This window comes from Pelodiscus sinensis, chromosome 19 (genome assembly GCF_052426305.1).
Source record: "Pelodiscus sinensis isolate ZL-2025 chromosome 19, ASM5242630v1, whole genome shotgun sequence".
In the NCBI taxonomy this organism is placed as follows: domain Eukaryota; kingdom Metazoa; phylum Chordata; order Testudines; family Trionychidae; genus Pelodiscus; species Pelodiscus sinensis.
The window spans coordinates 8,123,348-8,150,003 of NC_143070.1; the positions used below are offsets into that span (position 1 = coordinate 8,123,348).

The window sequence follows — 26,656 nt, forward strand, 5'->3', positions numbered from 1 at the left end:
TATTTCTCTGTTAGTTTCCTTTCAGCTCAGCACAGGGAATAACTCCTGTCTGGATTCTCTCTCTCTGTCTCAGCAGGTGATGGGATGCTGAGTGAGAACCATGAGAAGAGTCTTCAGCAGGAACGACCAGAGCGAATGGCTCCAAGTGGGGTGGTGTTGGAAAGATCTGAAGGGCATGTTTCTCAGAGTCCTGAACAAGGAGAGACCTGTGAGAGTCAGTGTACCCCACAAAGGTGTCAGGGAAACTATACAGGAGAGGGGCAGGGTAAATCCAGTCACAGAAGCAAAGGGGTGAAAACAAACACAGAAACTGTTCAACAGAAAATCCCCCATCAACAGTCACCTTGCACTTGCAGTGATTGTGCAACTCTTTTTAAACATGAAAAGGAACACACAGGAGAGAAGCCCTTCAAATGCTCTTTTTGTGGGACGAGTTTCAGTGAGAGCTCAGACCTTGATAAACATAACAAATCCCACACAGGAGAGAAACCCTTCAGCTGCTCTGACTGTGGGAAAAGCTTCAGTCACAGTTCAAACTTTGTTGCACACAGGAGAACCCACACAGGAGAGAAACCTTTCAGCTGCTCTGATTGTGGGAAAAGCTTCAGTCAGAGGTCACATCTTCTTAGACACAGGAGAAGTCACACAGGGGATAAACCCTTCAGCTGCTCTGACTGTAGAAAAAGCTTCAAGGAGAGGTCAGATCTTGTGAAACATGAAAGAAGCCACACAGGAGAGAAACCTTTCAGTTGCTCTGATTGTGGGAAAAGCTTCAGTTGCAGTTCACACCGTATTGAACATTGGAGAAGCCACAGAGGGGAGAAACCCTACAGCTGCTCTGACTGTGGGAAAAGCTTCAGTCTGCAGTCAAATCTTGCTAGACATAAGAGAATCCACAAAGGGGAAAAACCCTTCAGCTGCTCTGACTGTGGGAAATGCTTCAGTCGGCGTGCCCACCTCATTGAACACCAGATAATACATACAAGAGAAACATCCCATAACTGCTCCGAATGCGGACAAGGCTTCAAACGCAGGTCAGACTTTATTAAACATAGCAGGACCCACGCAAGGAAGAAACCTTTCAGCTGCTCTGATTGTGGGAAAAGCTTCAGTTGCAGTTCACACCTTATTATACATTGGAGAAGCCACAAAGGGGAGAAACCCTTCACTTGCTCTGACTGTGAGAAAAGCTTCAGTTTGCAGTCAAATCTCACCAGACATAAGAGAATCCACAAAGGGGAGAAACCCTTCAGCTGCTCTGACTGTGGGAAATGCTTCAGTCGGCGCTCCCACCTCATTGATCACCAGATAATACATACAAGAGAGACAGACCATAACTGCTCTGATGGTGGAAAAGGCTTTGAAGACAGATCAGACTTGGTTCATCATAAGAAAGCCCACACAGGAGAGAAACCCTTCACCTGTTCTGACTGTGGGAAAAGCTTCAGTCAGAGTTCAAGTCTTGTTGCACATAGGAGAACCCACACAGGAGAGAAGCCTTTCAGCTGCTCTGACTGTGGGAAAAGCTTCAGTCAGAGATCACACCTTATTAGACATAGGAGAACTCACACAGGGGAGAAACCCTTCACCTGCTCTTACTGCAGAAAAAGCTTCAAGGAGAGGTCAGACCTTGCTAAACATGAAGGAATCCACACAAGAGAGAAAACCTTCACCTGCTCTGACTGCGGGAAATACTTCGGTCAGCACTCGGACCTTATTGATCACCAGATAAAACATACAAGAGAGACACTCCATAACTGCTCTGATTGTGGAAAAGCCTTCAAACAGAGGTCACACTTTATTCAACATAAGAGAGCCCACACAGGGGAGAAACCTTTCAGCTGCTCTGACTGTGGGAAGAGCTTCAGTCAGAGTTCAAGTCTTGTCGCACATAGGAGAACCCACACAGGAGAGAGACCTTTCAGCTGCTCTGACTGTGGGAAAAGCTTCAGTCAGAGGTCACACCTTGTTAGACATAAGAGAATCCACACAGGGGAGAAACCTTTCAGCTGCTCTGACTGTAGAAAAAGCTTCAAGGAAAGGTCAGACCTTGTGAAACATGAAAGAAGCCATACAGTAGAGAAACCCTTCAGCTGCTCTGACTGTGGGAAAAGCTTCAGTTGCAGCTCACACCTTAATACACATTGGAGAAGCCACAAAGGGGAGAAACCTTTCACCTGCTCTGACTGTGGAAAATGCTTCAGTCAGAGCTCAAATCTTGTTATCCACAGGAGAATCCACACAGGAGAGAAACCCTTCAGATGCTCTGCCTGTGGGAAATGCTTCAGTCGGTACTCCCACCTCATTGATCACCAGATAATACACACAAGAGAGACACCCCATAATTGCTTTGATTGTGGAAAAGGCTTCAAACACAGGTCAGACTTCATTCAACATAACAGAACCCACACAGGGGAGAAACCCTATAACCTGAGTTCCCTTTAAGCCATGTCTGGGCAAATTACAAGCCTGCAGGCCAGATTAGCCCACAGAAGCAGTGGGGAGCCTCAGGCTGGTTGCCTTGCTTTCCCTGCAGCCCTGCAAGCCACTTGGAAATAGGAATGTTAAATTTCATTTAATCAGCTAATTGATGGAATTTCCCTGGACTAGTCTGATAGAGGCAGCAAGATGGGAGGGAGCAACTAGCTGAGGGAGTAGTCAACTATCTGATAAGCTTATGCTTATTGGATAGTGTGAAAAGCCCTAATATCCCTGCTTTGAGGCCTTTCCATACCCTGCCCAGCAACAGGAGGAGAAGAGAGGTCTTCCAAGCAGAACAGAGTGGCAGCTTCTGTGGTAGCCAATCAGGGTGCAGCAGGATGATATAAAAGAAGCTGCTAGGTCAGGGCTTGGCAGTTCATTCCTGGAGCTCAACCCAGCTCAACTAATGGCTGACTGGGAGAAGATCAGTACTCTGGACAGCTCCGAGTAGGCGTTAGACTTCATACCTGGTCGGAATCAGGTCCCATGGCTGACTATTCAGTAAGCCAATGGCAACCCTTGCAGAACCCGAACAGGGAGAACTTGATCACAAGGCCCTAGAGAAAGGGCTGGATGGAATAGCTTCCTGGAGAAGTGGCCCAGGGAGCGTGACGACAACCAATCACTTTGAGACTCTGCAGGTAACTGCTACTTATAGGGTCTGTGGGCTTGAACCCACAGGAGTGGGTGGGCCTGGGTCCCTCCCCCAACCCCCCAGCAGCCGCAACAGAGGTAAAAGAAGAGGTCTGGCCCCAGGCCACATACCAGAAACTTACTCTCCTGCAGACAGCTGAGTAGAGACTATAAGACTCTCCTCAGCCACTGAGTGGTGCTCACAAGAAGGGCAGAACCCTTTACACTGGTACCAGGAGTGGGAGTTATGAGCCATCCCTGCATACAAGGGGTAATGGAGGAGTGGGAGAGTCTGCTGGCCCAGCAGCAGCATAGCACTGCAGAGGCACAGAAGGCGATACTGGAAGCACAGCAAGAGGCAGAATGAGCAGCCCTGCAGTAGCCCTGCAGTAGCAGAGAGTACTTATGCAGGTACTTCAGCTCTAGCAGCAGAGGCTGCCACTCTGTTCTACTAGGAGGACCATTCTTCTATTTCTGTTACTGGGCAGGGTGTGGAAAAGCCTCCCACAGGGGTATTGGGGCCTTGTCCATTCCATCACAGATAGTTAATTAGTCACTTATATCCCCACCTGGTAACATGGCTGCTGGGCCCTATTTCCCATTAAAACTGTAATCCTGGAGGGGACAGGGAAAGCTTCAGGTACTGCCTGTGCCCCTAGCAAAATCCCATTGGCTGGCTTATGGCCAGAAACTGGCCCATGGGACCTTCCTGTTTAAATAACAGGCAGCCGCAAAGCACCATACCCCCTCCCCTCTTGTTCACACAAGCACGTGGCTGGGTATGCTGGCTGGCTGACTAAGAAACATTTTAACCTCTGCTCTGCAGGCAGGCAGACTTGGCTGTTGGCTGTCTCCTGGCTAGAGTTTGCTTCTGGAACTCCAGTCTCTCCCCTCCTTCTCCCAGATCGGGCACTCCAATATCTTTCCCCAGATCACAATCACTTCCTACACTAAGTCACATCCCAAAACCCTGCACCCAATCCCCTGCCCTAGGTCACAACTGCCTCCTTCACCCAGACTCCCTCCCAAACTCCATTCTCTTCCTGCACCCCAACCCCCTTTCCCAAGCTCCCTTCTGCATCCAACCTCCATCCCCAACCCTGCACCTCCTCCATTAATATCGTGGAAGAGTGCAGCCCTGGATCACTTTCTAAGATCTTGGAAAGCCCCCCCCCCCATAAAAATTATTGCCTAACTCTGCTTTAAGCTGTGTGGCCATGTGGCTCTTCTGCAGAATATTCAATGCCATGTGAGCTCTTAGGGCTCTGAGGGTGGGGAGAGGGGGAGATACCTCTATCCAGTGGTCTCAACCCCGGACCAGAGCTGCCTTGGCCAGAGGATAGTTGGCTATCCTGCAGCTGCAGAGCTACCATGGCAAAAAGATTTCTTCCCCCTCTCCCCCTTCACAATAGCACCATAACTGCGACAGAGACAGAGTGAGCTCATGGGAGTTTTCTCTCCTGGATGTAGCCTTTCAGTGGCCTGCATTCAATCCTCTCTATCCTTGAGATCACCCCCTTAGCTGGAGCCCTCAATTAGCCCTGAGGCCCTCATCCCTAGCCCCACCCCAGAGCCAGCCCTCACACCCCTGTTCCTCAACTTTTTGCCCAGCCCTGAGCCTCCTTTGCACAATCCAAACTGCTGATCCCCACTCCTACCACATGAACTTGGTTCTGGGCACCAATACAGAGATGGTGTCACATTCCCTCCCTGTTGGTGCCCCTAACAAAACTCATTCTACGCATGTGTGGGAAAAATTCAGTGGAACAGAGTATAAATGCCCTAAGTGTGATAAAAGCTTCAGTGAGAGCCCAGTCCTTGTTAGACATAGGAGAAGCCACACTGCAGAGAAACCCCCTCAGCTTCTCTAGTGCCACAACTGGCACCATACCTTCCATAGATGAAGGTTATAAAAACCAATCATACCAAATCCAAGCAGGTTCTCACAATCCCCAAGAATCTGCCGCATTTCCAGGTCCATTTATACTTTAGATCCTACCTAAAAGAGCATGCTGTGGCAGTCCTTTAGAATCTAAAATCAAATGATTTATCAATAATGAAAGAAAGAAAGAAAGTGTTGAGAGTAAAATTGTTAAAAGAAACAAAATACATATACCTGTTGCAATGTTCCTGGTGCAGGCTTGTAACGGAGATGGAATAAACAGCTATCTTAAATCTCTCTGGATCACATCCTTTGTTAGGGTGGGCCATCAGTCCTTTTGGGCTCAATTTATAGCAAAGATGCTCCTGAAGTGATAAGCTGGAATAAAGACAAAAATGGAGAAACCTCAGGGCCCCCTTTATACTCTTGCCCTTGTGGAGGGAATTCCATTGTTCTTGCTGTGTGAAAGTACCTTCTAAAATGGAGTTTGTCACTTGACCAAGTCACCTGTCTCTTCACGACTCTCCTTTTATACAAGACCCATGTCTTATATGTTGGTGTGAAGGTACACAGCAAAGTCTTCAGCTGTGGATTGGCACCACTTGAGGTGCATTGTCAGTCAAGTATTTCTATATATATGATTAGTGACACTTTCTCAACAGGTGGGTGAAGCCTGTTGTTAATCTCCCAAAAACAAAACACCAAATAGAAGTACAGAGCCAGTACTCATAACTTGAAGTAAAAAATGATACATGTGTATGAGTACAAAAATTCTTCTAAAGACAAAAGTAGTATCTGTTGTTATTCGTGGTCCCTTTCTGTCAGTGTTGCAGTCAGATGATTTTAAAAACCATAAATATCACTTATTTCAGATATTTTAATTTGAAATTTCATGGTCGTGTAATTGTTGGGATCCTGACCAATAAAGGAATTGTGGGGTGTGGAGAGGTGTCACAAGGTTATTGTTGGAGGAGTTGTGATATTGCTACCATTCTGTGCTGCATTCGGAGCTGGGTATGTAGCCAGTAGCCCCCACTCTCTGGGTACTTTTCTCTGAAGGCACTGCACAAGTAAAGGTGGCAATACTACAACCCCTCTGAAATAAGCTATATGATTGTCTCATGCAGGCACTGAGACCCTGCAATTCTGCCTGTCTACGTGGCCCCGCCTTTGGAACTGGAAGCGTTTCAGAGAACACTAACATTGAGGCCCTGGATTTCAATCTCTTCCCTAGCACCTAAATTTGCTTCCAGGACCTCTTGCCTATCTTTCCCTATGTCATTGATACCTGGATGTACCATGACCACCGGCATGTCATAGAATCATATGATAAAATCCTAAGGCTGGAAGAGACCTCAGGTGGTCATCGAGTCCAGCACTCTGCCCAAAGCGGGATGAGCCCAACTAAATCAGCCCAGCCAGGGCTTTGTCAGGCTGGTACTTAACCTCTAGAGATGGAGATTCCACCACCTCCCTAGGGAACCCATTCCAGAACTTTACCACCCTCCTAGTGAAATAGTTTTTCCTAATATCCAACCTAGACCTCTCCCACTGTAACTTGAGACCATTGTTCCTTGTTCTGCCATCCGTCACTACTGTGAACAGCCTTTCTCCATCCTCTTTGTAACCTCCTTTCAGGAAGTTGAAGGCTGCTGACAAATCCCTCCTCACTCTTCTCTTTAGCAGACTAAACAAGTACAAATCCTTCAGCCTCTTCTTGTAGGTCACATGTTCCAGCCCCTAAACATTTTGGTTGCACTCTTCTGGACCCTCTTCAGTGCGTCCACTTTCCATGGAGGGTGGGTGGGGTGGGCAGAACTGGACACAGTACTCCAGATGTGGCTTCACCAGTGCTGAATAGAGGGGAATAATAATTTCTCTAGATCTGCTGGAAATGCCTCTCCTAATGCATCCTAAGGTCTACACAGCAACATTATTTCAAAATAACTTAGTCCATGTCAACACAGAAGACAATTATTTTGAAATAGTGTTGAAATACTGTCATACTGGAGGACTTCTCACTCCACCTCTTGTAACCCTCATTGTATGAAGAGTAAGGGAAATTGGAGGAAGAGTGCTCTATTTCAAAATAAGTGCTGTATAGACATTCCCAATTTTGAAATAGGCTATTTTGAAATAAGCGATGCCAGCGTTTCCCAAACTATGGACCACGGCTCAGTACCGGGCCGTGGAAAAAAAATACCGGGCCTTAGCATGGCTGCTGGGAGGGGAGCAGAGCAGGGTGGGCTGGGAGGAGGTGTGTGTGTGTGGGGGGAAACCAGCCACCGGGAAGCAGGGAAGAGGGCAGCAGGGCTGTCCCGCAGAGATGGGGGGAGGCGGGTGGGCAGTGGAAGCAGGGTTGGAGATAGCAGGGCTGTCCTGCAGAGATCTGGAGGGGGCGGGTGGCGGAAGAAGGGTTGGAAGTAGCGGGGCTGTCCCGCGGAGATCTGGGCGGGCGGGCAGCAGAAGCAGGGTAGGAAGTAGCGGGGCTGTCCCACGGAGATTGGGGCAGGCAGGCGGGTGGGCGGCGGAAGCAGGGTTGGGGGCAGCAGGCTGTCTGGCAGAAATTGGGGAGGGCAGATGGTGGAACCAGGGCTGGCTGGGTGGGGCGGCAAGGGGAGATCAGGAGGAGATGGACAGGAGAACCAGCTGCTGGAAGCAGGGCTGGATGGGGGTAGCGGGGCTGGTGGGGGGGGGGTCGTCAGGGGAGTGGAGCTGACCGAGGGAGATCGGTGGGAGGTGGGGGGAACCAGCTGCCAGAAATAGGGCTGGACAGGGGCAGCAGGGCTGTACTGGGGAGATCAGGAGGAGAAGGGGCGGGGAGCTGGACTGACCCAGGCACCTGCAGACCCTGGCAGACGAGTGAGTCTGGCCAGGGATTCCATTTAACCCCCCCTCCCATATACACACACATACCCTCCCTCGAGTAGTTGCAAACTGCCTGGCAGGTAGACACACTCAGGCAGCGTGAGCACATCTTCCAGCCTGGCAGTTCACAGCTAAGGACTGATACACCTAATTATAATAAAACTTACCTAATTAGAAAATACCAGACATTAGGGCTACGTCTACACTGGCACCCTTTTCCAGAAATGCTTATAACGGAAAACTTTTCCGTTATAAGCATTTTCGGAAAAAGCATGTCTATATTGGCAGGATGCTTTTCCGGAAAAGCATTTTTTGCGGAAAAGCGTCCGTGGCCAATCTAGACGTGCTTTTCCGCAAAAAAGCCCCAATCGCCATTTTCACGATTGGGGCTTTTTTGCGGAAAAGAAATCTGTGCTGTCTACACTGGCCCTTTTCTGGAACAGTTTTCCAGAAAAACACTGATGATTTTACATTAGATCATCAGTGCTTTTCTGGAAATTCAAGGGGCCAGTGTAAACAGCTGGCAAGTTATTCCGGAAAAGCGGCTGATTTTCTGGAATAAGTGACCGGTGTAGATACAGCCTTTATGTCTGGTAATTTTTCAATTTGTTTCCCAGTGGCTCGCAGGGCTGTGCTTCCAACTGTGATGGCTGAGTGGTGAAGGTGTTGGACTAGAAATCCACCAGGGTTTCCCTGCACAGGTTCAAACCTGCTCACAGCGAGGCCTGTGTTTTAACCACACCCCTAACCAGGGCAACTTGCTGCGCAACCCATTAGACGCTCTCCACAACTCCCTATCTCATCAATCCCCTTCTGCTCCTGTCAGAGATATGCTTGGAATAGTGCTTCATGCTGGTTCCTGGAGGTCTCAGGCAAGCTATCAGCTTTCACAGCCTCTGCCCTTTGGCCAGCCTGCCTGCCTGTGTCTAAAAGCTTGGTGGACTGTTCCTACTGCGTACGAGGGTGAGATGTTCCAAGCCTGTCCAGTTTCCGAGGCTTAGATGGTTTTTTTGTTTATTTCTTGGGTGATCGTCTTTGCCCTGTATGCTCACTGCTCATAGTCACTCAAGCCTATCTCTCTGGAGTTGAGAGAGATTTTACCTGGGCTGCGTTGGCCTCACAACATTGAAGGTTGGTGCCCAGGGTAATACATTTACACTGCTCAGGCTTAGGACTGTGGCAAGATAGGACAGGGATGGAGAACCAGGCTTCAGAGATGGGGAGAAGCTTCACAGTAACTGCAGCCGGGTCTGTCCCGGGCTGTGTAAAGCTTTGTGTAAGTGCAGGGTCAGGGGCCATTTCCACCTCATCCCTGCAGCACAGAGTAAGGGGCCCAGGCTGGTGAGACACAGGGCTCGAGGGCATCCCAGTTTCAGGTGGAAAACCAGGAGGCCCCTCACAATAACCAATAACTTAGTGCATCTCTCCCGCAATAGCTCTGTCAATACCAAGCAGTGTGTGCAACCAGGCCTGCCAGTGTTAGGAAAGAGCAGAATGAAGGAACCTGTACAGCCGGAGTGCAGGGCTGTTGTGCATGTGTGTGTGATACAGACTCACAAGTGTGGCCTTGGGGTCACTTCCCCTCCTGTCACTGTATCGATCCCTCCCCACTCCCAAGTGGTGTGGTGCTTTGTCCACCTCTGGGGGGCTGGCAATGAAGATCAGATGCCTTTCTGGAGTGTGCTTTGGTGCAAAACTCACTGCTGTGCCATGCGGGAGGCTGCTGATACAGGGGAGAGGGCAGGTCTCAGATGAGAGGATCTAATGGTCTCTTCTTGCCTTAAAGTCTGCTGATTGCATGTGGCACCCTGAGATATTCCCTGTTTGAGTCCCAGAACTAGGCCTGAGTGAGGGGGGGGGGTGACATGGGGGAGCAGCTCAAACATGCCAAGGGGCTGCCCGGGGCAGGACATGAGCCCTGTCAGGCAGCAGTGGCATCACAAGGGCCTTTTGCAGCACCTCAGCTCATTGGTTGAAGGTGGTTGGGAGGCAGTGACCTCACAAAGGGACCATGGCAACAGCCAGGTGCAATCTCAGAGATCCCCATGGCTTGGCTGCCTGGAATCTCCTTTGTGAGGTTTCCCTGTGAGGGCAGAAGGAATTGAGGGTTACCTCTGGGAATGTCTCTGTGGAGATTTCCCCTTTTCCCATGCTGCAGTGGGAAGGGGGCTGTGGCAGGCAGGAGGGGCAGGCACTGAACTGAAGAGAGCTCTGTGAGACGCAAGAGGGAGAGTTGCAAGCATCCAATGAGGATGGGATTTGAACCTACACGTGCAGAGCACAATGGATTAGCACTCCAATGCCTTAACCACCTCATCTGAGCTGGGGCGGGTTTATTTCAAACTACCCAACATCAACCCTGCTGAGTACCTTTGTGCTACTCGCTGGCTGGCCAGGAAAACCGAGGGTGGGAAGGTTTTGGCTTTTCACAATGTTCCCTGGGCTATTGTACAAAACTAAGCCTGCAATCTCCTCTAAAAGCCCTATACAAACAGCCCCATGGCAGCGAGGAAGTCAGTACACTGGTGGGTGAAGCAGGGAGCTGGGATCAGAGCTGGGCTCTAACTCACTGGTGGTATGTCTACACTACAAAGTTAATTCGAACTAACAGCCGTTAGTTTGAATTAACTTTAATAGGCGAGAATGAACCTATTCATTTTCTGCTACCCTGTCTCTGTTCTCTGCTTCATACCTATCCTGTCCCCTGGTCCTGCCCGGCTCTGGCTTCCTCCAAGTTGTCTGTTGCCACTGGCATGGGCTGAGCACAGGGACCCTACAATTGTGATGGCATCAGGCCCCTCCCACTGATCTGCTCAGTCACTCAGGGTGCATCAATCCTGCACCCTTATCTGAAAATAAGCTATGCAATTTGAGCGGTGCAAATTGTATAGTTTATTTTGAGTTAATTTCAAAATGGTTTATTTCATAATTTGCACTGTCTAGACAGCACCAAATTTTGAAATTGAGCACCCTTACAAAACATCCCTTAATCCTCACGGAATGAGGTTTACAGAGATTTTGGAAGAGTGAGCCAAACTGTAACTTTTGGAAGTTACATTTTGAAATAACGGGCTTGCTCAAAAGACCTGGAATAGTGCGGCAGAGTTTTTTCCAGGATACCAGAGGTATCCCGGAAAAGCTCTGCCGCATCCAGGGAACACGTCCACTTTTTTTGGAACAGTTTCTGAAAAAGCTGGCATGTTCTTTCAGCATCCCTGTATTCTTCTCAGTGAGAGGTATAAGGGATGTTCTGAAAGAGGAGTTTTTTCCAAAATTTAGCCCCGTGTAGATCGGCCAAATTTTGGAAAAGCCTCTTCCAAAAAAAAAAAAAAAAGTGGAAAAAGGTACATAAATTGTGGTTTGCAATTTGCATATCTTTTTCTGATAAAACGGTGCAGTCTAGACATAGCCGCAGGAAGCTGAGTCATTGTCCTCTTGAGCGACACTCTTTGCCAGCCAATCAGCTATATGCAAAGAGGCAGCAAAGGGTCAAGGCTCTGATGTTAGGTCAGCAAGCAAGCAGCCAATGCATCACCCCTAGGGAGCTGGCTGGAGACCATGAGGAGCGAGCCACTGTCTCACTCAGGTGTAGCAGGCACTTCGTCACCTGAACAACTCTGCCCCTCTAGGGCCTATCTCTAGGGTTCCTACCACTTCCAAGCAAAGATGAGGTAACTGGCTCTGTGGACATTGGGAAGTGATATACCTTGACTTTAACAAAACTTTTGATATGATCTCCCACAACATTCTTGCCAGCAAGTTAAGGGAGTATGGATTGGATAAATGGACTGTAAGGTGGATAGAAAGCTAGCTAGATTTCTCGGGCCCAATGGGTATTGATCAACAGCTCAAAGTCTGGTTGGCAGTCGGTTTCAAGCGGAGTGTACCAAGGGTCAGTTCTAGGACTGGTTTTGTTCAACATCTTTATTAATGATCTGGATGAGGGGATGGATTGCACCCTCAGCAAGTTTGCGGATGCCTCTAAATTAGGGGGAGAGGTAGATAAGTTGGAGGATAGGGATAGGGTCCAGAGCAACCTAGACACATTGGAGGATAGGGCCAAAAGAAATCTGATGAGGTTCAACAAGGACAAGAGAAGAGTCCTGCACTTGGGACGGAAGAATCGCAAGCATTGTTACAGGCTGGGGACTGACTGGCTAAGCAGCAGTTCAGCAGAAAAGGACCTGGGGATTCCAGTGGATGAGATGGTGAATATGAGTCAATAGTGTGCCCTAGTAGCCAAGAAGGCTAATGGCATTTTAGGATGAATCTACACTGCAGGGCTTAACTTGAAATGAGCTATGCAAATTGAGCTACGTCATTTGCATAGCTTATTTCCAAATAGCTTATTTCGAAATTGGGAGCGTCTACACCAGGGCTACTCAATTCTGGAAGCCCCAGGGGCCACAATGATACTCACAGGACATGCTGAGGGCTGCAATTTAAGTGTAGTTGCATATACATGCAAATATATATATGGAAATATATGCAAATAGCATCTTTCACACTGCCGGGCATTAAAATAAATATTAAGCCTTAAGCCATGGCACTGGACCCAAATATGACCAGTGTGAGCCAGTCAGAACCTCTCAGGCTCTGTCCACAAGGCTAAGCAGTCAGTACTTCCCACAATGCCCTGGCACTCCCGGCACCTCCTCCTTGGGGGCTAGAAATGCCAACACCCTGCACCTGTCTGTTCCAGCCAGCCCATCTGCTTGCATCTTTCAGTGCTCACCCTGCTTGGGAGACGCTTCACTGTTGTGGAGCATGTTCCCAGTGGAGGCCACGTTCAAAGGATCCCTCATGTTGAGCCCTGCATAAACCTAAACTCCACTGCAGGCTGCAAACAAATGGGCTGCGGGCTGCATGTGGCCCATGGTCTGCATGTTGAGTGGCTCTGGTCTACACAGCATTTATTTTTAAATAAAGCACTTTTTCTCTGACTTCCCTTACTCTTTGGACAATGAGGGTTACAGGAGTTAGAGTAAGAAGTCTTCCAACTTGACAATATTTTGACATTATGTTGAAATAGTCCACGTCTACACAGCAGGCAGTTAAGTTGTTTCAAAATAATGTTGCTGTGTAGATGTACCTTTAAAGTACATTAGGAGGAGCATTTCCAACAGATCTAGAGAAGTGATTATTTCCTTTTATTCGGCACTGGCGAGGCCACATCTGGAGTACTGCATCCGTTTCTAAGCCTCCCACTATAGAAAGGATGTGGACACATTGGAGAGGGTCCAGCGGAGGGCAACCAAAACGTTTAGGAGGCTGGAACACGTGACCTATGAGGAGAGGCTGAGGGATTTTGGCTTATTTTGTCTGCCGAAGCGAAGAGTGAGGGGGGATTTGAGAGCAGCCTTCAGCTTCCTGAAGAGAGATTCCAAAGAGGCTGGAGAGAGGCTGTTCACAGTTGTGGTGGATGGCAGAACAAGGAGCAATGATCTCAAGTTACAGTGGGCGAGGTCTAGGTTGGATATTAGGAAAATCTATTTCCCTAGGAGGGAAGCACTGGGATGGGTTCCCTAGGGAGGGGGTGGAATCTCCATCCCTAGAGGTTTTTCAGCCCCATCTTGACAAAGCCCTGGCTGGGATGGCTTAGTTAGAGTTGGTCCTGCTGGCCCAGCTGATTCCCTGGGGGAACTGAGCTCTCTGCTGCACTCTCTTGCGTACACCTAAGTCTCCCTCAGGGCCTGTTACACCCCCCTATCCCTCTGCCCATCCCAGGGCAGGACAGGAACACTGCTCAGAAGGAGAGCTCCAGTGAGGGCTGGCAGGTCTGACACTGGAGCGCACAGGCAGGGCTCAGACGGCAGCTGCCACATGGCAAGTCACTAGAACTTGGAGAGAAAGGACCCAGCCAAGCTCCAGCTCCCCAAGGGCTCTGTCCACAAAACTCCTGGCTGGGGGGCTCGGCTCGCCCAGCTCCTTGGCTTGGATGCTCTATTTGAACCAGCAGGAGGCAGAGGAAGTTGTCTGAGCCGTAAGAGGAAACCTTGGCTGACAGTTTCAGACCTGCCTACATTCCTGGTCTGCCGTTTCTGACTGTCGGTGCTGGGTGTTGTGCTGCCCAACAAGCCCTTTTCATCTGCTTCGTGACTCTGTCTCTTTTCTGAATGGTTTTCTGAGAATCAATCACATCCTATTTTCCTGACACAAGCAAACCCTGACCTTACTTTAAGTTAGGATAAGAGGGAGCTGCATACCCAATTTGGTGGTCCTAGCTCTTACCATGTAAGAGCTCTTGAACAGCCAGCCAGACACAGAGAATGTGTCTAGACTACAGGGTTTTTTTTTTTTTTTTTTTTAAAGTGGCCTTTTTTTGAAAAAACTGTACCTGCGTCTAGACTGCCACCATGTTCTGTCGACAGTAAATCGAAAGAATGTGGCGGTTTTGTTGACAGCGGTAAACCTCATTCTACGAGGAATAACGTCTTTTTGCAAAAGTCATCTGTCGAAAAAAGGCGCTATTTCATGAAAACAGGGCTTTTTTGAAAGCGAGCATCTAGACTCTCTTTTGAAAAAGCGAGTCGCTTTTTCAAAAAATCTTGTTGTCTAGACGCTCTTTTTCAAAAGAGGTTTTTTTTGAAAGATACTTTCGAAAAAGCCTCTTTTGAAAGAGGCTTGCAGTCTAGACGTAGCCAGAGATGCATGCACTGATGCACCGAGAAAAACCCTCTTAAATTTTCAAAAAGAAAAACGTAGAAAGAAAAATCTTCATGTATCATCTAGTGCAGCGGTTCTCAAAGTGCAGTTCATGGTTGGAGTTCACCCTCTCCACCTCCCTCACAAAGGCTGTGTCTAGACTACAAGGTTTTGTCGACAAAAGTGGACTTTTGTCGACAAAACTATACCTGCGTCCACACTGCCTTTATGTTGACATAACGTCGACAAAACTCAGCAGTTTTGTCGACGTATGTAAACCTCATTCTACAAGGAATAACGCCTTTTGTCGACAGAGTTCTGTCGATAGAAGGCATTATTGCATCTACACTGTCCTTTGCGTCCACACTGTTATGTTGACAAAGCAGCTTGCTTTATCAACAGAACTGGATGTAGTCTCGACGCTCTATGTCGACATAAGTTTTGTCAACAGATTCTGTCTACAAAATTTATGTCGACGTAAGCGTGTAGTCTAGACATACCCATAGTGGGGAGCCTGCGCTGATGCTGGAGCCATGCAGCCGGTGCACAACTGTGAGGCTGCAGCATCAGCTCCAGCTGGCAGGCACAGAAGTGAAGAGCAAACTCATCTCCCTCCCTCTCATGCGGGTCACGGAGTTACACACGGAGGAGTGCCACCACCATATTAAGAACGGCATGTCCCTCGGTTGGTCCTGCAGGGCAGGCTGGACTGCGTGGGGTCCAGCCAGATGGGACAGGCTCTCATGGAGCGTAAGCGGCTGGTGCCCTCCCCCTTCCCCGACAGCAGATTAGGCTGAACTGTGCCCTGCAGCAGTGGGAGGAGGTGGCACTCGGGCTGAGGACCCCAGAGGATGCAGGTGGGGGATCAGGTCCCTTCAGAGTTTGCACCCATGGGGACTCAGTCTGGGGAGGGGCTGATCCGCCTCAGTGCCTGCCCCCAAGGGCACCATGGATCGGATCCCCACAGGACCCTGCCCTCAGCAGGACTGGACATCCTAAGGTCAGCCTCCCGCCCACTGCCACCTCGCTGCACTGCACCCAGCCTCTCTGCTCCCCCCTTTTCCCCTCGCGTTACACTGACCCCAGCTCTGTTCCCAGGGCATCCTATGACCATGTCCCTGAATCCCCTCAGCCACCCAGCTTTATCCTCAGTCATTCTCTTTCCCTGGCCAGACACCCTACCCGCTGTCCGCTCCAGCATGCGCCCTCCTGGGCAGACTATGAACCCTCCCCCCAGTCCATTCTTGCACCTTCCTTCCTGTCCAGACACCCGACCCTCACCCTGCTCCTGCGTCCACCATTGCTCCTGACACCCTCCCTCTTGGCTGCACACACTGCACCCTTCCTTGCTCCTGTGCTCACTCCCCTTGGTCAGACAACCTACTCCGCGCCTGTTTCTGCACCCTAACTCCCACCCAGGCCTCACAACCTCGCCCCCTACTGCATCCCACCTCCCCCCCAGATCCTGTACCCCATCCCTACCCCCACTTACAGCTCGGTCCCACACTGAACCCCTCATTTTTGTCCTCACCACAGAGCCTAAGGGGGTCCCTAAAATCCACTACTCTGGAACCCCCAAAAAGTAAATCTGGCCTATGGGAAGCCTTGAATCTGAGTCCTCTCTGTCCCTTCTCCTCGCCTCATGGGGCTGGAGTGACAGAGGCGTGAGGTGTCTCAATTGAGGGGCCACATCAGTGAGGGTTGGGGTGTTTTGGAGGAGTTTTTTTGCTTCTCAGTTGTATGGTCCCCAACTGAATTTTCTGTGGGTCAATGGCCCTGACCCAAAAAAGGTCAATGGCCCTGACCCAATGGCCCTGACCCACACTTGCCATAGATAAAGAAAACATTGAATTTTTTTGTGTTGGATGTAAGTTAGTATTTTACTGTATTTAAAAAGCAGTTTGATAAACTAACATGAGAAAGTTAAAACACTTAATGGCTACGTCTACACTGGCATGATTTTCCGGAAATGCTTTTAACGGAAAAGTTTTCTGTTAAAAGCATTTTCGGAAAAGCACGTCTAGATTGGCAGGATGCTTTTCCGCAAAAACACTTTTGCGGAAAAGTGTCCATGGCCAATCTAGACGCGGTTTTCCGCAAAAAAGCCCCGATCGCCATTTTCGTACTATGCTGTCTACACTGGTCCTTTTGCGCAAAAGTCTTTCGGAAAAAGACTTTTGCCCGAACGGGAGCAGCATAATATTTCCGGAAAAGCACTGATGATTTTACATGAGATCATCAGTGCTTTTCCGGAAATTCAAGCGGCCAGTGTAGACAGCTGGCAAGTTTTTCCGGAAAAGCGGTTGATTTTCCGGAAAAACTTGCCAGTCTAGACACAGCCAATCTGTTTAATAATTGAAATTAAACCATTCTCCTTAGCTGCAGAACTAGCAAAATGGTTCAATTGTAATTATGTAATTAATGGTGAGTTTCCATTAACAACTGGTGGTCCGTGGAAAGGTTTACATTGAGCCAGGTGGTCCACGGGCCAAAAAGTTTGGGAATCACTGATTTATTATAACGATATTAAGCCTGTTGTCTTTTAATTCTCTTGACTGTATGAAGGTTGCTGAGCTGGTGCAGGCTCAGACAGGACAGCTTCAGCGGGCCGCAACTGGCCATGGCACCCGTGAGCTGGTCGGTGCCCCCGTCAGCCCAATGCTCACTGGTCACCTGGCTCTCCTTGGACATCCCTAGCAAATTTGGATGGGGAGAAGTTCTTGACACACTGGCCAACTTCAGCTGCCTGGATCTCAGCCTCCACCCCACCAGGGCTCTGGTGCGGGATGAGAAAGCTGGCCAGGGCCCAATCCTGCAAAGCCTCCCAGTCCAGCCATTGTGTTGTCCCAGGGGTGCTGCTGTGTCTCAGGGTTGCTGGGGAAGTGGGTGGAGGGGATGGGGTGTTGGTGGCTGGGAGAGTCACAATGTGCAGTAGGGGCAGGAAGCATCTGGGTGGTTTGCTCCCCTTCCGCTCCAGAGTTTCCTTCTGCAAGGAGCTGGGGGCGGCTGGAGTGAAGAGAACTCACGTGATTCACAAGTCTCCAGCCTGTGCCAGGCTGTTCTGCACAGCACAAGGCAGGATGCTGCGGGCCCCTGGTCCTGGCAGCTGCATCCAGCGCCCACCCAGCATTCAACCGACACTCACACGAGGTCCCTAAAACTCCCGGCAGGGGCCGGAGCCAGACCTGGGCAGCCCGAGAGTCTGCTCGCCACAGCCCTGGAGCCGCAGCCTGCAGGTGAGGGGTGCACCCTGGGCAAAGGGCTGGCCAGGGAAATGACTATGCCCCCTGGTCCCTCCTCGCCCCAGCTCTGCCCTGCAGCGCCTCTGCAGGAACCGAGCCAGCCCCATCCCAGAAGCCCCTGAGTTACAGACAGCTCCAGTCTGCCCCACCAAGCAGCAGCTGCTGCCTCCCCCTCTGCTCCCACTCAGTCCCTCTGGATTCAGCTCCTCCCCTCTTCTCCACCCTGTATCCCCAGAGCAGGGGGACAAACCGGGAGGGGTTTTTGCTGGTGCTGCGTTTGCCCCTCCCTGAATTGGATCTGCCCAGTGATCCCTGGAGGGGGGGTCGGGCTTGCCTACCCTGGTCCCCAGACTGCCCCCCCCTCAGTGCCTGGGGCAGGGCTGTGCCTGTGCCAGGCGTTTGCTCTGCCCCGCCCAGCCTGGGCTGCGCCATTACTTGCAGTCCAGGAGCTGCGAGTTCGTGTCTCTGGAGGGAAGCGAGAGGTGGGCTGGGGCAGCGGCAGGCTGGGGGCTCGGCCCAGACAATTGGGCTGAGCAGGTACCAAGCCCCGCTGGGAAGAGGCCGGTCCCAGCTCTGGCTCGGGGCACCCTGCACAGAGTGGGGCAGCTGCCTTGGTAAGTGAACGGGGAGCTCCGGCTGCCAAGTCTCCCTGGGGACCAGCCGCAGGTGTCAGAGACAGACCCAGGTCAGAGCCTCTGTCCAGGAAGGACAGGGGGTGAGGCCGAGGCTTTGCAGGAGTGTGGGTGTGCAGGGAGTGGTGGGGGGGAGGGCACCACCACATGTGTGTCTCCTCTCCTGCTGCTGCCTCTCACCGTAGCCTCAGGGTGGAGGGTGGGGGGTAGGGTTGTCCCTTGTGGGGCCATTTTGGGTTGTGAGGGAGGGGGAGATGACTTTGACCATCATTCCAGGGACTATTTAAGGCACCTGAAAACTCTAATTTTCTGTCAGAGAATCCAGCCATTAGCTGCCGGGTGCCTGTTATCTCTCCAGCCAGTCGGTGTATGTGCTGGCAGCTGGACCCAGCGTTGCTCAGTGACCTTGGGAATTATTTGAATGAAAAGGAAAATGTACACGCTATTTACATGATTGCATAGGGCAGGGGGCTGGGAGGTGTGTGGGGGCCTCTGGGCAAGGGTGGAAGGGCATAGGACACGGGGTGGGGGTGATGGAGTGAGGGCAGGGGTGGGAGGTGCTGGGCAGGGGGCTGTGAGGCCAAGGCGGGGGACCACGGCAGTGCTCTCTAGCTGGCAGCTCTTCTGGCAGGGCTGGAGCTGCAATCCCTGGTTTGTGGCTCCCTTGGGAGGCGGTGGGGGGAGGGGAGGGCTGGTCCCGAATTGCAGCTTGAATGGCGGTGGGGTGGAGGGAGGCTGCAGCCTGTCCAAGGAGGGTGAAGCGCCGGGTGCTGGCCCCAACCTCCAATGGTCTCCACGTGGCCTCAAGACTGCTCGGGGGGAGTTGCCAACTGCCCCAGCAGCCCCCTGTAGCCTCTCTGGGAAGGCCAGATTCCAGGGGCTGTGCCTGCACTCCAGGGGCCTCCAGTGGCCGGCCCTGACCTGCAGCCTGTCTGGGAGGGGGCAAGACTCTGGGGACTGCCCCTGGCCTGTGGCTTCCCCACTGTGGCTTGCAGGGTCTCCACTGTGGGGGGGAGGCAGCTCTGGGGGCTGCTCCCATCCTGCATCCTCCCCCCCTCCAGCCTGCAAGGTTACCATGGGCGGGGGCAGGCTTGTAAGAGCGGCCAGGCTGGGGCAGGCCAAAGGTCCATCCAGCCCGGTGTCCTGTCTGCCCATGGCGGCTGACGCAGGCGCCCGGGGGAGTGAACGGAACAGGGAATGGCCAGCTGACCCTCCCTTGCTGCCCTTTCCCGGCGTCTGGTCCCCAACCTCTGACAGAGAGGCCAGGCCCCGTTCCCATGGTAACCCTCCTGCCAGGCATCACCCGCAGCCGCCAGGGCTGGGGTCAGTAGCTCGGGGCCCCCCCCACATCTGTCCCTCCAGAACTGGTCCCAGTTCCCCCCTAGTGACTGGGAAATTCACACCCCCGAGTGCCGCTGGGAGGCAGCTCCACCTGCATAGAGTCTGAGTGTGGGACAGAAACCTTTAATCCCAGGGCAGGGCTGGGATGTGGCATTAATGTCAGACCCGCACGCGAGTAGCAGTCCCAGCCCCAGCAGGGGAGCAGTGCCTGGCCCTCTCTGGTTCCTAAGTGCAGCCATGTCATGTTCCTCCCCATGCCCAGCCCCCTTGCACCCCTTCCAGTCACTGCCCCTGGCCGGGGCAGCTCAGAGCGCAGAGGGGCAGCCATAGAGTCACCCCCATCCCAAGTGGCAGGGAGGTAAAGAAGTATCTTACTCCATCCGCTGGTCACTGGTCATTTGCCTGCTCCCTGGCACCACGATTCCTCCTGCCTCTCTGTCACCGCCCCCACATCTTTGCCCCCCCTTGCCTCTCTGCTGCCCCTTTTTGCCTCTCTGCCCCCCCTCACCTCTCTGCCTCCCCTGTTGCCTCTCTCATGCCCCCTCTCACATTTCTGCCTCCCTCTCACCTCTCTGTTGCCCCTTAGCTCTCTGCTGCCCCCAGTCTCTCTGCCACCCCTCTTGCCTCTCTGCCATCCCCTCTCATCTTTCTGCCTTCACCCCCACCTCTCTGCCGTCCCCTGTTGCCTCTCTTCTGCTCCCTCTCACCTTTCTGCCTCCCCATTTTGCCTCTCTGCTGCCCCTCTCACCTCTCTGCCCCTCTGTTTGCCCCTCTGCTTTCCCCTTTTACCCTTCTGCAACCCCCTCTCACCTCTCTGCTGCCCTCTCCATAGTGGGAAGGAGCCATGGGGCTGTGAGGCACTAGAGGGGGTGGAGAGGACACACAAAATTGGGCAGGGGAAGAATTCTGGGGCTGGGTGGGGGGGGCAGAACTGGGACAGGGATGAGTGGGGTGTGTGTGTGTGTGAAGAGAAGCAAAGAAGATGTGGGGGTGAGGCTGTGCAGGGGCAGGTGGGGGAATATGGGAGCAAGCGCAGCCTGGCTGGGGAGGAGGAACCTGGTGGGGGGGGGCAGGGGAAGGGAGGGGGATGATGAGAGACTGGCCGCTCCCCCAGTCTGTGAGGTAGGAGAGGGATGGGGGTTGCCCCACCCAGCAGCCGGGGGGGGGGGGGGATCTGGGATCTGTTTCCCTAGAACTGGTCCCATGACTATTGGTGGGGCGGGGGAGGTGGGGACATCCCTCTATGGCAGGGGTCTCCGACCTTTTTAAGCACGAGATCACTTTTTAAATTTAAGTGCAACCCAAGATCTACCTCAAACCGGAATGTCCTGGCCCCGCCTCCTTTGGACCCCTTCTCCGAGGCCCCCTCTCCTGCTCACTCCATCCTCCCTCCCTCCCCCATCCTCCCTCAGTGTCATCAGGTTGGGGCAGAGGGTTGGGGGCGCAGGCTCTGGTCTTAGGTTAAGGGATTTGGAATTGCTCTGAGCTGCGCAATGGGGCAGGGAGTAGGGATGCAGGAGGAGGTTCAGGATACAGGCTCTGTAAGGGAGTTTGGGTCTAGAGGAGGCTCAGGGGGTTGGGGTGCAGGAAGGGGTTCACGACTGGGGTACGGTTTCAGGATGTGGGCTCTGACTGGACACTGTTTACCTCAAGTGGCCCCTGGGCGGTGGTGCAGTGGGGCTAAGACAGGGTCAGCCCTGCCCTGGCCCTGCACCACTCCCAAAAGGATCCAGGAAACTCCATCCCAGGTTCTGATGCTCTGTGGTGATAGGATACAGAGTGGGAGAGGGGGCATCTTGACATGAGCACGCCTACGCTGTGCTGCACAGAAAGCAGGAGGCTCCTGAGGGGGCAGCTCCGAGGCAAAGCACAGGAGATGCACAGCCATGGGGGGAGGAGCAGCTGACGTGCCGGCCTCTTGATCTCCTCTTGGCCAAACCAGTTAGGATCACCTGTCAGAGGCTCAAAGATCTACCAATAGATCCCGATCGACTGGTTGGTGACCACTGCTCAATGGAGTAAGAATTTACAAGGCAAATATCTGTGGGCAGCCCCTCCCTGTGCTGTTCCCCCAGCCCCCCCAGCTCGGCTCCCAGTTTAACCTCTATGTTAAACCAGTCTTAGCATTTGCAGGGCCTAAGCCGACAGGGCGGATCAGGTGCTGCTCTGGTTTCTGCCCAGGATTCGGTGTCAAACCAGAGTCACTGCTGCCCATGGCTGGTAGGGAGTGGAACTGGGGGTTGGCTCGGTGTAGATGTGAGTTCAGTGACATGCTACGTCTACACTGGCAACTTCTTGTACAAGAACTCTTTTGTGGAAGAGTTCTTACGCAAAAACTCTTCCACAAGAGAGCATCTACACTGCCATGGGCTTTTGCGCAAGAGCATCCATGGCAGTGTAGACACTCTCTTGCGCAAGAAAGCTCTGATGGCCATTTTAACCATAGGGGCTTCTTGCGGAAGAAATTCATGTTGCCTGTCTACACTGCCCTCTTCTGCAAGAGCTCTGGCGCAAGAGGGCTTATTCCTCATGGGGAGAGGAATAACTCTTCCGGAAGAAGCCCTGTTTTACGGCGCTGTACTGTAAATTTACTTCTGGAAGAACACTCAGTGCAGTGTAGACAGCCGGCAAGTTTTTGTGGAAGAACAGCTGTTCTTGCACAAGAAGCTGCCAGTGTAGACGTAGCCTCAGGCTGTGTCTAGACTGGCAAGATTTTCCGGAAAATCAGCCGCTTTTCTGGAAAAACTTGCCAGCCGTCTACACTGGCCACTTGAATTTCCGGAAAAGCACTGACAATCTACTGTAAAATCATCAGTGCTTTTCCGGAAAAACTATGCTGCTCCCGTTCGGGCAAAAGTCTTTTTCCGAAAGACTTTTGTGCAAAAGGGCCAGTGTAGACAGCACAGTACTGTTTTCCGCAAAAAAGCCCCCATCGCAAAAATGACGATCGGGGCTTTTTTGCAGAAAAGCACGTCTAGATTGGCCACGGATGCTTTTCTGCAAAAAGTGCTTTTGCGGAAAAGCGTCCTGCCAATCTAGATGCGCTTTTCTGAAAATGCTTTTAACGGAAAACTTTTCCATTCAAAGCATTTCCGGAAAATCATGCCAGTGTAGACGTAGCCTCAGTGTTTGGTTTCCGCTCTAGTGCAACTCACCCCCAAATGGTTCAGTTCCCAGCAGTATCCCAGTGGGTGGGGGGAAAGGTAGGCTGGACTCTAGGGCTGGCTGCCATGGGGGACTGAATTTGGAGACTGGGGCCTGCACCAGTTAGCAGGTGGAGGGAGGAGCCGCTCCAGGAGGTGGGGATGGGTGGGAGGAAGCCTGGCTCAGGGGGAAAGGAGTTGGAACCGTTCCCTTTGCCTTGGCTTGATGAGTTGTTAACCTCTGGGCTTGGGGGCCCCCTGCTGCTCCTCTCCCATCTCCCTCTCTGTGCCGGGGGAGGAGTAGCATCTCCCCTCTGCAGGGGGCAGGCTGTGTGGGGAGCACTCCCAGGCCTGTGTGCTCTTTGGTGTCTTGTTTTTCAGTGAGAGTGAGAGCAGAGCAGGTTTGCTTCTGTTTTATTGAACATTGAACTTAAAACTTGCTCAAACCCCCTTGCCCTAGGGAAGCAGATTGTCCCCCAGGGTATGTCTACACTAGCCACCCAAGTTTGAACTAGGGTGGCTAATGTCGGCATTCGAACTTGCAAATGAAGCCCGGGATTTAAATATCCCGGTCTTCATTTGCATGCTCCCGGGCGCCACCATTTTTAAATCCCCTTAGTTCGAACTGACTGCCCGCGGCTACACACGGCAGTCAGAAGTTAATCCAAACTTAGTCCTTAGTTCAGATTAACTGTTACTCCTCCGAACTAAGGATTTAGTTCGGATTAACTTCTGACTGCTACGTGTAGCTGTAAGCAGTCAGTTCAAAATAAGGGGATTTAAAAATGGCGCCCGCCCGGGAATGTACAAATGAAGCTCGGGATATTTAAATCCCGGGCTTCATTTGCAAGTTTGAATGCCTCCATTAGCCACCCTAGTTCGACATACCCTCAACCAGCAAAGCCCTGCGGCCGGCATTTCTGCATCGGGTCAGGTTCTTCCCTGGTCAGTTCGATTAGAGGGGAGTGGGGCCCAGAGCCCCCGTGTGAGAGACACTTTCATCCCCATGCCCCCTTCTGGGGAACAGGGGAGTGAGACACCTATGGGACATGCTAATTCATCCCCGTCTCCCCAGCTTTCAGGGGCCAGAAGCAGGGAACTGTCCAGCCTACATTATTTCTCCTTCACACGCTGTTCACCTGCCTCCTTGGGACTAGCTCCATCCGTGGGGAGGGCACCAGCTTCCTCAGACTTGGAAATAGCCCAGAGTTTAACTCCAAACCTGTGTGTGTGTCAGCAAGTCCCCCAGAGCCCACACATCATTAAAACTCCTAGGGAGGGCATGACGACACCCTCTGTCACTGAGGGGTGGGGGGTCGCCGGGCCCTAGACCTCTATCTATAGCCAGACATGGCTTTCTGCCAGGAAGTAGAACAGAAGGTTTATTAGTTCACAGGGATATAGCGTAGAGCAGACTTGTTAGCACAGGAACCAGGAGCAGTCAGCACAGTCCGTCTTGGGGAGAAGGGTCCCCAGAACCTAGGGCCCTGCTCCCCCATCTCTACCCTCCAAGCCAGTGAGACTCACTTCCACCCTCCACAGCTCATTGCTGCCTATAGCCAGCCCCATCTCAAGCCTTTGTCTAGCTTCCTGGGCAAAAGGTGTCACCGGGTCACCGGGTCACACACCCCTCCCAGGCTGATTGCCATGAGCCTGGGCCATTGTGAATGTGCTGACCTGGGCATCCTCCGTCAGTGAGTCACCCCCAAATTCCCATCCTCATCTAGATAGTGGTGCAGGGTCCAGGGAAACTGAGGCACACACACACACGGTTACTACAGGGCAGTAGAAATCACATAGAACAACAAAGCAAACAGAGTGAATACAATCTCTACTTCATCACATCTCCCACCCCATTCCGCCCCCAGAAGTCTGCTGCTCTCAAGGGGCTACGTCTACACTGGCCCCTTTTCCGGAAGGGGCATGTAAATTTCATGAGTCATCGTAGGGAAATGCGCGGGGGATTTAAATATCCCCCGCGGCATTTAAATAAAAATGTCCGCCGCTTTTTTCCGGCTTTTAAAAAAGCCGGTAAAGAGCGTCTACACTGGCCCCGATCCTCCGGAAAAAGCGCCCTTTTCCGGAGGCTCTTATTCCTACTTCATATAGATGCTTGGAATGTGGGAAAAGTTTCATTAAGAGGTTACACCTCACGGTACATCAGAGAATCCACAGGAGAGAGAGATCATATAAATGCCATGAGTGTGGGAAAGGTTTCACTTTGCAATCAGACCTTACTGTCCATGAGAGAACCCACATGGGAGAGAGGCCATATAAATGCATGGATTGTGGGAAAAGCTTCAGGCAGCGCTCAAAACTTATTATCCATCAAAGGATGCACACAGGAGAGAGACCATACAAATGCCTTGAATGTGGGAAAGGTTTCTCTATACGATCAGCCCTCACTGTCCATGAAAGAATTCACACAGGAGAGAGACCATATAAATGCTATGAATGTGGGAAAGGTTTCACTAGTCGACCAGTCCTCATTACACATGAGAGAATCCATACAGGACAGAGACCATATCAATGCCTTGAGTGTGGAAAAGATTTCATTACACAATCAGCCCTCATTAAACATGAGAGAACCCACATGGAAAAGAAACCATATAAGTGCTTTGACTGTGGGAAAAACTTCACTGAGAATTCAGAACTTATGATCCATCAGAGAGTGCATACCGGAGAAAGACCATATAAATGCCATGAATGTGGGAAAGGATTCACTGCACGATCAATCCTCCTTAAACACGAGAGAACCCACATGGCAGAGAGGCCATATAAATGCCATGAATGCGGGAAAGGTTTCGCTCAGCGATCGGCCCTTACTGTCCACGAGAGAACCCACACAGGAGAGAGACCATATAAATGTCATGAGTGTGGGAAAGGTTTCACTTGTCGACCAGTCCTCATTAAACATGAGAGAATCCACACGGGAAAGAAACCATATAAGTGCCTTGACTGTGGGAAAAACTTCAGGCAAACTTCAGACCTTACTAGACATCAGAAAATCCACACAGGTCCTGCATCAGCCAATCCCCAGGATGAAACCTCTCAGATTTCAGTAGCTGGTGTGTAAAACACTTCTGTCAGAGCCTGGACACCACAGACTGCTCCACACCTGAGGGAAATTCTTTCAGTGCCCTGCCTAATTCCCATACACAGATGAGTGGTCCCAGGGATCCAGAGGTGTGTCTACACTGTGCCCTTATCTCAGAATAAGCTATGCAATTCGCACTATGCAAATTGCGTAGCTTATTTTGAGATAATCTTGAAATGAAGTGCTATTCTGAAACATCCCCTACCTCTTGTGGAATGAGGGTTACAGTGGTGCCAGAATAGCGCGCCCATAATTTGGAAATCTATTTTGAAATAACGGGCTGCTTCAAAGATGTGGAATAGCTATTTCGAGATACTTCCAATATCCCAAAATAACGTGAAGTGTAGAAGTAGCCCAGCTGGCCAGGTCTGGGTTGAGGAGACAGCAGCATCCAATGATCAACTGGTCAGTGACCCTCTGGCGCTGCCTGGTCTGAGCAAACCCCAAGCAGAGCAGGGGACCCCAATTACCCCTCGTGTCGGCTGCAGCCCTGGCTGCTGAGCTGATGGGCCACACGGGGCAGAAGAAAGAGACACAAACTCCTCCAGATGCTCCCCCTGCCTGCCTCAAGTTGCCCCTCTCCCTTCCCATCCCATCTGGGATCCCCTTGCCATGGTCATTGTGAGATGTACACTTGGCTCAGGTCCCACTTTCCCTCTGGACACCCATCCCCCCCCCCATTGTCCATCACT

At 51.6% G+C, this 26,656-nt stretch overlaps 1 protein-coding gene across 1 annotated transcript in view; it reads left to right on the forward strand.

Annotated features, from left to right (window-relative positions):
• Positions 1-26,066, forward strand: part of LOC149522146 (uncharacterized) — a 32,321-nt gene extending 6,255 nt beyond the window's left edge. Inside the window, exons 4-6 of the mRNA XM_089771484.1 lie at positions 74-2,442; positions 24,410-24,561; positions 24,977-26,066. Coding sequence (XP_089627610.1) covers positions 74-2,442; positions 24,410-24,561; positions 24,977-25,943 — 3,488 coding nt within the window. The 3' untranslated portion in view covers positions 25,944-26,066. The remainder of the gene's footprint in view (positions 1-73; positions 2,443-24,409; positions 24,562-24,976) is intronic.
• The last annotated feature ends 590 nt before the right edge of the window (positions 26,067-26,656 follow it).